The sequence below is a fragment of the Danio rerio genome, chromosome 23 (genome assembly GCF_052040795.2).
Source record: "Danio rerio strain M-AB ecotype USA chromosome 23, GRCz13ab, whole genome shotgun sequence".
NCBI classification, from domain to species: Eukaryota; Metazoa; Chordata; class Actinopteri; order Cypriniformes; family Danionidae; genus Danio; species Danio rerio.
Window position 1 is genome coordinate 37,603,046 of NC_141043.1, and position 13,013 is coordinate 37,616,058.

Genomic DNA, 13,013 nt, shown 5'->3' on the forward strand with positions numbered 1-13,013 from the left:
TGAGAATTGCATCATTCGAACCTTCCCTTGACTTTCTAGTGGCTCACTCAAGGTTGACTGTTTATCCGCATCTGGTGTGAATGCTGCGTCAGAAATAAAGGTTCAAAGTCTGTCACTGGGGCGATACCTTTTCAAAAGGTACATTTTTGTTCCAAACAGGTCCTTAAAGGTATATATTAATATCTAAAAAGTACAAATGTGTACCTCACAGTACTTTAAAAGGAGCTTATACCCAACTGTATTGACCTTATTCTTCTTGTACGAGTGGGTGCAGCCATTTGAATCTCTTTGTCTCAAGACTTCTAGTCTCATTCGCTTACATTCTATTTTAGAGTTTAAAACGGCCTGTTGCATTGCTTAATGTTGTAAACTTATATTTTCTTTTTATATTATTATTATTCTTCTTATGTATAGTCATGAACACATTTGTTTGTAGAGCAAGTAGTTCGACCGTTTATTATTCTTAGTCATTTCTCTCATAGGCGACTGACTCAAGTTCTAAAACAATCGCAAAAATGAGCACACTTCCGCATCGAAGAATATTGTCAATAGTACAAATTAGTATCTTTTGAAAAGGCACCACCCCTATGACCATTTTTAATTTCTACTTTCTTAGATTGAAATTCAAAGTGCAATGTTGTTTAATGCTCTACTTGCATTCAAACTTAAGTATTAAAAAGACACTTTAAATAGATTGAATGCTGCTCAACACTAGTATATGTATCGAGAACATTATGGCCATAAGGAACATCTCATTGAAACTGTAAAGTAGCTTATACCTCCTTGTGAATTGCATCTAGATATACTGTACATTCTTTGTCTTTATGGTTCTGTTTTTAAAAAGAGCTTTCATGATTTTTCATTTAGCAATATTACAGCTTAATTTCATCCGGACAACCAATTGAGAATGAAATGGAAAGAAAAAAAGCCCACTGGGGTCAAACTCCAGCAGCATGAAAAAAGAGCCCAGCGCGCTTTCAATCCTGCATTTCTACTCAACATCCTTTATTGATCACTTTCCAGCGCGTTGATGTCAAGACACGAAACGTCCAAGAGCGACCTCATGGTCCGCACATCATCCGTGGCTGAGAGGGCACTAATGAAATTGGATTCAGACTCATCTGGAAAGTGCCCTCCTGTTTGATTTAATTAGCCAAATGTCTCCGCTCCCCGTCCGAGCTGGAGTAAAATGATTTTCAACAACGGAGAGTTGATGGGTCACCGCAGTCTCCGGCAGAGAAACTCTTGGGTTTCCTGACAAAACTCCTGTCAATCAAAGCCCTGATAGCATTGGTGTATTTGGGGATATTTAAAGCAGCATATGAGGGGATAGCCTTCCCGTGGCTTACATAATAAACTGCCACAAGCTTTTTTTAACGTCCATCTCAAATCATTTTTACTATACGCATGTTGTTATTAAGGTTATACATGCTCTAATGTTCCAGGACAGTGACAACATTTGCAAAGGGCAAGATAGTGAGCATTGAATACTTAGTTTCCCACTACCACCAATATGGATCAACACATCACTGTGCATTTCCCAGTGTTGGGTTGCAGCTGGAGGGGCATCCGCTGCGTAAAAACATATGCTGTATAAGTTGGCTGTTCATTCCACTGTTGCAACCTCAGATTAATAAAGGTACTAAGCCAAAAAGAAACTGAGTGAATGAATGAACCTCACTGTGCAATTCAGTTAGTTTCTAGAATTTATTCATTTATTTTTTTGGCCAATCAAATGCTTGATGGTTTTTGAACATACACAATGCATTTGGTATTGATTGCTTATTCACATAACCAACTATTCATATCATGGTTTTGCTTAAAGTCCTGGTGAAGCAAATTTTGAGAAATATTAGAGGCGTACACTGTAAGATGCGTTTAGTTGACTTTTAGTTTTTATTTTTTAAAAGTGATTAAAATTAGCAGAATTATTTTAATTAAGTTGTCAAGTTAACATTTCCAAGTTTTAAGTAATGTCAACTTGTTGGTTTTAAGGCAATGGGTTTACTCACTTTAAGTAATTAATCAGGTTTTACAGTGTATTGAAACTAATGACAAAGTCTGTGTGGGCCCTAATGCCCCATTATAGTGAAGTGGACGCTATACTGTTCAGTGAGTGCCGTCTTTCGGATGAGACGTTAAACCGAGGTCCTGACTCTTTGAGGTCATTAAAAATCTCATGGCATCTCTTGCAAACAGTAGGTGTGTAAGCCTGGTGTGCTGGCCAATTTCTGTCCATCTGCCCTTACCCATCATGGCCTCCCAATCATCCCCATTCCCTAAATTGGCTCGATCACTGTCTCTCCACTCCACCAGTGTGTGGTGAGCGCACTGGTATCGTTGTCCTGTGACTGTCATTGCATCATCCAAGTGGATGCTGCACACTGGTGCTGGTGTGGAGAGACCCCTCTTATGATTGTGAATCGCTTTGGGTGTTTGGCCAAACACGCTAAATGTGCTATATTAAATACATATTACATTGCATTACTATTTGAGCGCTCTTAAGCTTGTATGGCTGTATAAAGCCAATTAAGCTAACGCTAATAGAGGTAGCATTAGTAGCATCTATTCAGCTTGTAGCAGTATTTGACAGTGGAGAGATGGATGCTTTCCTGCGGTGGGCATGGTTTCAGCAGACACACCTCCATTGTTTGAGAGCAGAGAGTCTTAATTTTAAGACTGTGATAACGTATTTCAATTTCACTAATTGTTTTTCCATTCAAATTTGGCTTGCAATAACACATTTCCCTGCAGTTTGAAAATCCTATTTTAATGTCACCCCAAATTTTAATGGGCATCTATGCAAAATCAACTTTTGGAAGCCTTCCGAACAGAACTCTGTGTAGATATAGTGTTCACAGTCTTATTGGAGTGATAGAAACACAACAAATTTCCTCCACAGGTAACAAAAACAGTAAAATGTTCTCTAACCCCAAAATTCACATATTCAGGGGGCCATAAAAGTTATCTGATGGGTATTTTGAGCTGAAACGTTACATACACATTCTGGACACACCAAAGACATATCCTATATCTTGTGAAAGGGGTAAAATAGGAGCTATTTAAACATGCATACACTGCCTGACTAAAGTCTTGTCGCCTATCCAAGTTTTAGGAACTACATATAATAACTTGACTTCTAGTTGAGAATTTGGTATCAGAAGTGGCTTATATGAAGAAAAGGCTTCTAGATTACGCTTATTTTACCAAAATAAAATATGATCATGCCTTGATTTTCTTTTTTATATCGTGTGTGACTCCCATGAGCTTGGATGACTGCATCCATACATCTCTGCAATAACTCAAACAACTTTCAGTATTAAGTCTTGAGACCTCAGTCTGTTGATGTTGCTACCCACTCTGCAGATCTCTCGCACGCCTCCATACTGAATGTAACCCCAAACCATGATTTTTCCTTCACCAAACTTGACTGATTTTGGTGAAAATCTTAAGTCCATGCAGGTTCCAATAGGTCTTCTGCAGTATTTGTGATAATTGGGATGCTGAACCGATGATTCAGGGGGAAAATCAACCTTCTGCCACTTTTCCAAATGATCAACTAGAAGTCAAGTTATTATTTGTTGCTCTTACAATTGGGATTGACGACAAGACTTTTGTCAGGTGGTGTATATATGGAAATAATAAATGGTCAATGCAGTGTTGATCCTTTACATTTAAACACACACAGACTAATTTGAGACCCCATAACAAAAAGCGAATCAAATGTTTAAGTCCGCACAGACCAAAAAAAAAAAAAAAATGCATCGGACTCACCTAAATTACACTGAATACTGTATTTTGGGAAACAAAGGTTAGATAGATTAAGAAATGCTATTATATACTGTGACTGTCATCAGTCTGATGTGCTTTAAGGCTGATTTATACTTCTGCGTCAAACACCGGCGTATGCTACGGCGCTGACGCATAGCCCATCGCCGTCGCCGTCACTGACGTGCACCTCTCAAAAATTGTAACTACCCGTCACAACAACGCGTAGCGCAAGCTCTGTGATTGGTCGGCTTGCTAGCGCCAACGAATCTGGGCGGGACCAAGAGCCGTGCGAATGGCGCGAGCGATTGTTTACAAGTGTGGAGTCCCGTGAAGGAGCTCCGGATGTAAAGTTTTGTTCTGTGTTTACCTCATGGTTAAAGTTGTTGCACGTCCGCCGGTTCCTGCCTCAAAATGAGCGAGTTTTAGTCACTTGTACATCCAGGAAGTGTTCAGAATAGCAAAACAGAAGCGAAGAAACTCGAGACAGAGGAACTTACAGAATTTACACCTCACTGCCCACTAGCGTTTCGGAAGTGTTAATGCAGACCAAAGGAGACAGCGCGCAGAAGTATAAATGCACAGCCACGCGCGTTGCCTGCGCCGTGAGTTGCGCCGGTCACTTGACGCAGAAGTATAAACCAGGCTTTAGGTAGAGCTGTGATATAAACAAAACTCTATTGGCTGTTTTTAAAAAGGGGAGGGGCTACTGGATATGTCCTGCCCAGTCTTCATGTTTTATTTGGAAATTTGTCACATATCGAATAAAGCTGTGCATTTCAAAGCACTTCAGGAGACCTTTAACGTATAGGACAGTTTATCATTTCCCTCACTGTTGACCTTTGTGATGTCATAGGGTCATATACAAATTCAGGCATGCTTTACCAGAGACGTTGAGCAGATTGAAAAGGCCAGACCTGTTTCAATTTGCTCTGAAGCTGTCAAGAGTGACCCTTCACTGAACCCTGGTCCACCTTAATTATTGTTCATCCATAGACCAGCATCATGGAAGACTGCAGGGCTCTGGTTCTTAATTTATAGCTTCCTATTTTAGGTTATTACCCAACGCGCTCATTATGTGCCGTCTGCAGGCGGAGGCTAGACACACTCACTTCTATCCCGATTCACTCATGACTTACTGTAATGGAACCATAAACATGAGAAGCTAATGTAAGTAGCAATCATGAAACATATTCATCTAATAAGGCGGCGCGAGTTCAATTTTGTTTATATGAAGGATTTGAGAACGGCTTTCTCAAGGACGTTCAGCTGGTTTTAGTTTAAAGGTGAAGCATCATTTAAATGGACGTTACAGAACTATGGACTCTTTTTTGACCGCTTTGTTTCAGATGCAAAATTACAAGTAATGTTCTTTAAGGTATTGGCTAATGTAGCTATTTGTTTAAATGTATATTATATTATATTATATTATATTATATTATATTATATTATATTATATTATATTATATTATATTATATTATATTATATTATATTATATCATATTTTATTATATTATATATTTTTATATTATATATTATATTATATTATATTATATTATATTATATTATATTATATTATATTATATTATATTATATTATATTATATTATAATATTATAATATATTATTACCACATTAATAATAAATAAAGTCTCTATCCAACGTTTTTTCAAAATATCAGTCTTTTATCATAATGCCTAAGTGATCATACATGATGCAGGCTTCATGTACAGTAAATATGAATCATTGTGTTAGTCAGTAATTGCCACTGTATATGTCAGAAGGTTACGCCTCTGTGTGTAAAGCAGAGTCAGTAGCAGTAACCCTCCAGACTAGGGTGCACTGGGATTCAGCTGCAGTCGGTAGGGAAAAGTGGATTTGTTTTTGTTTTTTCACCTTCCATCTTCATCTCTCCTGACACCTTTATTGAGGCAGCGTGAGACCGTAAGCTCTCCAGCCTATTCCTGCATCTTCCTGCTAAGAGAAAGATGGGCCATCTGCCAAGAATATGCAGTTTGAAGAGTCATTGCACAATTACGTCAATCCCCACGAATCCCAAAACAGGGTGGAGAAATGCAGATGGCAACTCTTGCTCACCCTTGAAGAACAATTATATATGTTTATCCCATTTAATCAGTTTGGTATATGGCAGGAAAACTTTGTTAGTGGCAGAGGAGATTGTTAGTTGTGTCATCCTACAATTTTAAAAGGGATATATCATTAAAATCTGACTTTAAAGGGATAGTGTTGAACACAGAAGAAAATATTTTGAAGAATGTTGAAAGCAGGTAGCTTTTTCCTGTTGCGAGTTTTTTTGTGTGCAATAGATGCCAACACATACCTTTTTTCAACAGAATTGTTACATTTAGGTCTAATAATTGGGTCTGTTGAAATTACCAACCCAGAAAATGTGAAAAAGGATAACCCAACATGCTTGGGTAATTCTTTCTATGGAAGCATGTTTTAAACTTAAATACATTTGCTACCTTTGTAATATATGAAAAGGATCTTATTTTGTAATATCGCCGCTCAATCTGCATGTCTCCACCTATGGGATCATTTCAGTTTTTATCTCAGCATTTTTTTTTTATTTTTAAATGGTACCAATTGTTAAAAGGTTTTAAATATTGATAATAATATCATTTATGTTCATAATAACAGGTCATGATACAATTTTTATTATAATAATAATAATAATAATAATTATTATTATTATTATTATTATTATTATTATTATTATTATTATTATTATTATTAATATTTTATTTTTTTATTAGTCATGATACCATTTTAAATAATAACAATAATAACAACCAAACAATTATTAATTATTTTCATTATTATTCATCATGATACTATTTTTAAATAATAATAATAATAATAATAATAATAATAATAATAATAACAACAACAACAACAACTATTATTATTGTTATTATTAGTATTAATAATAATAATAATAATAATAATAATAATTTAAATTATTATTAATATTATTAGTCATAATACCAGTTTTACTACTACTACTACTACTACTACTAATAATAATAATAATGATAATAATAATAATTATTATTATTATAATAATAATAATAATATTATTATTTATTATTATTATTATTATTATTATTATTATTTGTCATGATACCAGTTTTACTACTACCACTACTACTACTACTACTACTACTACTACTACTACTACTACCACTAATAATAATAATAATAATAATAAAAAAATAATAATAATAATATTAAAATTATTATTATTATTATTATTATTATTATTAGTCATGATACCATTTTAAACAATAACAACATCAACAACAACAATAACAATTGTTATTATTAATAATAATAATAATAATAATAATAATAATATGTTAATAATAATATTATTTTTAACAGTGATTATTTAGCAGTTTATTATTATTGTTGTAAACATTTTTTTCAGATTCAGCTACCAAAAAACGTGTGGGATTTTAATCAAAATTTTTTTTTACTAATAAACATTACATAAATAAAACAAAGTTAGGCTTTTCTGTCCATGCTGGTCAAGTCAATTGAATAGAATATAAACAGACACCCAGCATACCATTTATTATGTATCTGTGTATGATTTTGACATTTCTAATTTATATTTTATTATACTTAATAAATTTGTCCATTAATGCGAATTCATGCCACAGATCAAAAGTTATCGTTTGGACAAATGTTATATATTTTTTTTATTTTCAAGCCGGTCATAACATTTGGAAAGTTAATTAAGATTAGTTTAGTTGCATTTGACTCGTCACACACAATTTTATTCTAATAAAATACCTATTTATCTAAGGTCTTGTTGCGCAGCTTCAGCCTTTATTTAACAAACAAGAACTGCTGATTAAGTTTCCTCTATTTTCAGCAATGTATAGATGTAATTTTAGCGCTCTTGATCGGGCTGCAGGCTTTGACCCAAATAGGCCGCACTGTGGACTCCCAGGTGTGAGCGAGCTGAAAACTTCCTGCAAGTCTTTCTCTCAGTACCATGGTACCCTTCATGAGTGAAACAGAACTGCTGTACAGGCTTGTGTGTTTCAGTAAGTGGGTCGGCCGGGGCTCTGGTGGACTGGTGGTGCTGCAGGCGTCTCTTCATTAGCGGCAGGGTGGTGTCAGAGGGCCCAGGTAATGCGCTCCCTCGGCACCCAGGCGAACGGGATGCTCATTAATCAGTGGGACGCGGCGGCAGAGCCCAGAACATCATTAGGCCCTGAAACAGTATGGGATACGGGGGTCACGCTCTCTTGACCCTGCATCAATAAGGCCTGGGAGAGGGAGACTGTCGTATGGTGATGATGATAGTGTGGACCAAACAGGGGAAGAAAGAGACAGAAAGGGAGACTGTGGTTATTATTGAGCAAGATCTGTTTGCTTAGTGTTGGTCGAAGCCAAACATCGATGTCTTTTGAGGGTAGTTGGGAAGACGGACAAATTGTATGGTTGTATAATGTCAAAGTGAATAGTCAATAGTACATATAAAAAAAATCAATAGAGGTGACCTGGAAATTCCCACTGTGCGATTTGTAGTTTTGTTTTTATTTATAAAATAAATATATATATATATATATATATATATATTTTTTTTTTCCATTAACTACTGATAACATCTCTTTAACATCTTTTCAACTACTGATAACATCTGTTTAGTTTTTTTTTTTAGTTTTTCTTATTTTTAGTTTTTAGTTTTTCTTATTTCATTTTGCTTTGATTTTTGTTTACTTAGTTTAGTTTTTCTGGTTTTGTTTTGTTTTTGTTTAGTTTAGATTTGTTTGTTTTTTTGTTTAGTTTGGTTTAGAGGTTTTTTTGTTTAGTTTAGTTTTGTTTAGTTTAGTTTTGTTTTTCAGTTGTTTTGTTTAGTTTTAGTTTAGTTTAGTTTTTTAATTAGTTTTTCTTTGCTGTGTTTTGTGCTTTGTTTTGCTTTGCTTTGTTATGCATTTTGTTTTGCTTTGCTTTGTTTTGTGCCTTTTTTGTGCTTTGCTTTGTGTTTTGTTTTCCTTTGTTTTGTTTTGTGCTTTGTTTTGTGCATATTGTTTAGCTTTTCAAAAAATAACAAATAAGTGCCATGTGTTCTGTCCTTTTATATAAATGTTTAGACAACACAACATTAGTATATAAACTAGTATTTATTATTTTTGAAAGAAATAAATATTTGGTGGGTGGCATTTTTGTGTGAATTTTGCATGTTCTCCCGTGTTTGCGTGAGTTTCCTCCGATTGCTCCGGGTTCCCCCACAGTCCAAATGCATGCACTACAGGTAAATTGAATAAGCTAATTTGGCTTGTAGTGCATTTGTGTGCTGGGTTGCAGCTGGAAGGGCATCTGCTGTGCAATAACATATGCTGGATTAGTTGGTGGTTCATTTCGCTGTGGTGACCCCTGATTAATAAAGGTACTAAGCCGGAAAAAAATTGAATGAATGAATATTTGGTGGGATAACTTGTAATTTTCAGTCACAACAACTGGAAATGTTTGATATTCTGTTTGACATTATTTGACTTGAAATTTGGAAAAAAATATATAGAATAAAACAAATATTATCAATTTATTTGAACCCATTCCTGAGTCTGTTCAGTGTTGATTCAGTTTTGCTAAATCAGTGTCATATATTATATTTTCATCCAATATGAAAGAAATTAGATTTATTATTAAATGAATAATTTTAGAGTGGATTCACTTCAATAAGTTATCAAAGTGTATGACATAAAATAAGGAAATATATCTATAGGTAGTACAAAAATATCTGTTAAAGAACAAGTTGTGTATTTAGTGATTCACAGAGTTTATTGTTGGTTATTAATGCATTATGAGGCTTTTTATCTCCACTTTGTAGGCTTTTGATCTCAAAAATTCAACTCTGCAGTTTAACAAAGGTATCTCTACTGATATTTTAGTCATTTGAAACAATATATTGTGAGAACAAAAGTCTGTAAAATAACAGAACAGTACTGCAATTTATTAACCAGGTTTTTGTATCATAATTTACAACAAAACCCAGTTAATATATGACTTCAAGCTATTAAAAATAGCAATAAAAGTAACGTTTTCCAACTTTTTAATATCAAAAGTTGTTGAAGGAAAAAATAAAGGTTCCATTATGCAATTCTAAAGCATACATAAATGAAAGAGAGAGAGAAAAACATAAATCTCCAAATTTGGTAAAGCTGTACAGAAAATAATATTTTCGATTCAGTTCAATATTTGTTGTCATCTGATTGTGACTTTTAAACCCCATCAAATCAAGTCAATGTTAACATTGTGAAGTTCTGTTTAATAACAAACGGATCTTCTCTTTATTTCTTTCAGATCTTGGTGAACTCCATTACCCAGCCTGCACTGCTGTATGAGAACGTGGTGGTGAGCGAAGGGAGCCCAATTTTAAGAGACATGCTGTTCAGCCCTGACCACCAATACATCTACACGCTCGCAGATAAAGAGGTAAGACTTCAGGGACTGTGATGTTTGAGTGTGTTTAATTTGTCCAGAATGTTCCAAGGACAGCAGTCTGGTTTGGTCACGCACCCTAAAAATCCCCAAAGACGTAAAATAGACAGGAAAAACATACACTCACATAAGGAAGGTTCAATTGGAGGTTCAATTGGAGAGATACTTTTAAAATTTTCTTCCCCAAAGAAAATTCCCTGACAAATAGAAGTAGGGAGTTCTCTCTTAATGTTTGGTTTTTAAAATGCTTTTTTTCATAGCAGCTTTTTGTAGTAACATTTGAAGATTTGTGTGCATTTGGCAGATGCTTCAAGATTTTTAAGTTAAATCATTCACTGGCAAAACTATGACTTTGGATTTTTATGCCAAAAACATGTTTTCTATAATAATAATAATAATAATAATAATAATAATAATAATAATAATAATAATAATAATTACAACAACAATAATAATTGTATTATTATTATTATTATTATTGTTATTATTATTATTATTATTGTTATTATTATTATTATTATTATTATTATTATTATTATTATTATTATTATTATTATTATTATTATTATTCATAATAAAAAGACCATTTCATTAAAAACATATTTTTTAAACATTTGTGAAAAATTTAATACAATTAAATAATTATAATACTAATAGTAAAACTAATAACGATAATACTAAAAGTTGTATATTATTGTTATTAATATTAATAATAATAATAATAATAATAGTTATTATTATAATAAATGTTCATAGTTAATAAACAATACAATTTAAATTAAGATTTTTTTCAAACATTTTTTGATACTTTATTACAATTTAATAATAAAAATAACAATAATAATAATAATAATATTAATAATAATAAGTATAATAATATTAATAATAATAATGATAAAAATAGTTTTATTTGAAAAATAATATTACTACTACTACTTCTACTACTACTAATAATAATATAAAAATATTTGTTTAAATTATAGCAATAATAAAAATAATAATAATAACAACAATGATATTATTATTATTATTATTATTATTATTATTATTGTTGTTATTATTAATAATAATAATAATAATAATAATAATAATAATAATAATAATAATAATAATTATTATTATTATATTTATAATAATAATAATAATAATAATAATAATAATAATAATAATAATAATGATAATAATAAACAAGGCAAACAATTTTAAATAAACAATTTTCAAAAAATGTTAGATAATTCAACAAAGACTTTTAATAATTAAAAATAATAATAATAATAATAATTATAATAATAATAATTATTATTATTATTTTTATTATTATTATGTCCAAATGTTTGAAAAAATGTGTTTAATTTAAATAGTTTGTCTTGTCTATTGACATGTTCGTTTTTATGAAATGTGTATATGCAGGCATAATTTATAATTGTCATTTAAGCCCAGCATTAAAGTGATTTAATTTAAAGGTTTTAAAGATGACAACAAGCATAAATATAATGCAATTGGAGTTGGTTTTGCAGATGCATCTCTATTATAAAGATAAATATAATGTTTTATTAATTGTTCATTTTCACATGAATTGGTTCGATAGTGTGTGAGCATGTGTGAAAAAGAGCGACCCGTATCGTCTCCTGATTGTCTGCATGCGATATTCGACACTGTGTCATCCCCCCTTCCCACTTCTACAGACACACACACACACACACACACACACACATACATACGCACACACACACAGCCGCAGTGCCTCTGGTAATTCACCACTTATCAGAGAAAATTGAGGAAGGCCTTCTCTGATCTTTTCTGATGGAAAAGAAAGCGTCCAAACCCCCCGTCACCCCCACCATCACCCCCCACCCCCACCATCTTTTCACTCAGACCGAGGCCTGGAGAATTTTCTCTCCTCTTCTTCCGTCTCGCTCCTTCCTTTGTTTTCCTCTCGCCTTTCTCTTCTTTCTTTCATGTTCTCCTCACTAAGGGCTGATTGGAGTGTTTCCTGTCTTCCTCTCATTAAAGGGCATTTCCTTCATCACCGTAACCCCATTCACTCTGCGCTGGTCTGCACCGCCTCTGATTACAGCCAAAAAAACATGCTCAATATTCAAAATATTCTTTTTCAGTGAGCAAATAAATAAATATATTCTTTAGGCATATGTGGATTTATTCTTAATTAACATCTTTAATTCTGGGACTAAATAGTAATGAATGGAAAATGCGTTACTGTAATGTAAGAATGTCTTATTCTCATTTACATCATGTAAAAATAAGAATTAACATGTAAGAATCAGGGCTGCATGGTGGCGCAGTGGGTAGCACGTTCGCCTCACTGCAAGAAGGTCGCTGGTTCGAGTCTTGGCTGGGTCAGTTAATGTTTCTGTGTGAAGTTTGGCATGTTCTCCTCGTGTTCGCGTGGGTTTCTTCCGTGTGCTCCGGTTTCCCCCACAGTACAAACACATGCGCTATTGGTGAATTGGGTAAGTTAAATAATCCGTAGTATATGTGTGTGTATGGATGTTTCCTAGTGATTGGTTGCAGCTGGAAGGGTGTCCGCTGGGTGAAACATATGCTGGATAAGTTGATGGTTCATTCCGCTGTGGCGACCCAAGGTTAATAAAGGGACTAAGCAGAAACGATGATGAATGAATGTAATATTCATTATGGGTGGCATGGTGGCTCAGTGGTTACCACCATAACCTGACAGCAAGAAGGTTGCTGATTCGAGTCCCAGCTGAGTCATTTCTGTGTGGAGTTTGTATGTTCTCCCGGTGTTGG

General features: G+C 33.4%; 1 protein-coding gene across 2 annotated transcripts in view; it reads left to right on the plus strand.

Moving 5' to 3' along the window:
* The window catches only part of plxna1a (plexin A1a), a 423,762-nt gene that overhangs the window by 193,168 nt on the left and 217,581 nt on the right, over nt 1–13,013 (plus strand). For both annotated transcript variants that reach the window (XM_087307529.1, XM_087307530.1), the window contains exon 4: nt 10,107–10,238. In XM_087307529.1, coding sequence (XP_087163655.1) covers nt 10,107–10,238 — 132 coding nt within the window. The remainder of the gene's footprint in view (nt 1–10,106; nt 10,239–13,013) is intronic.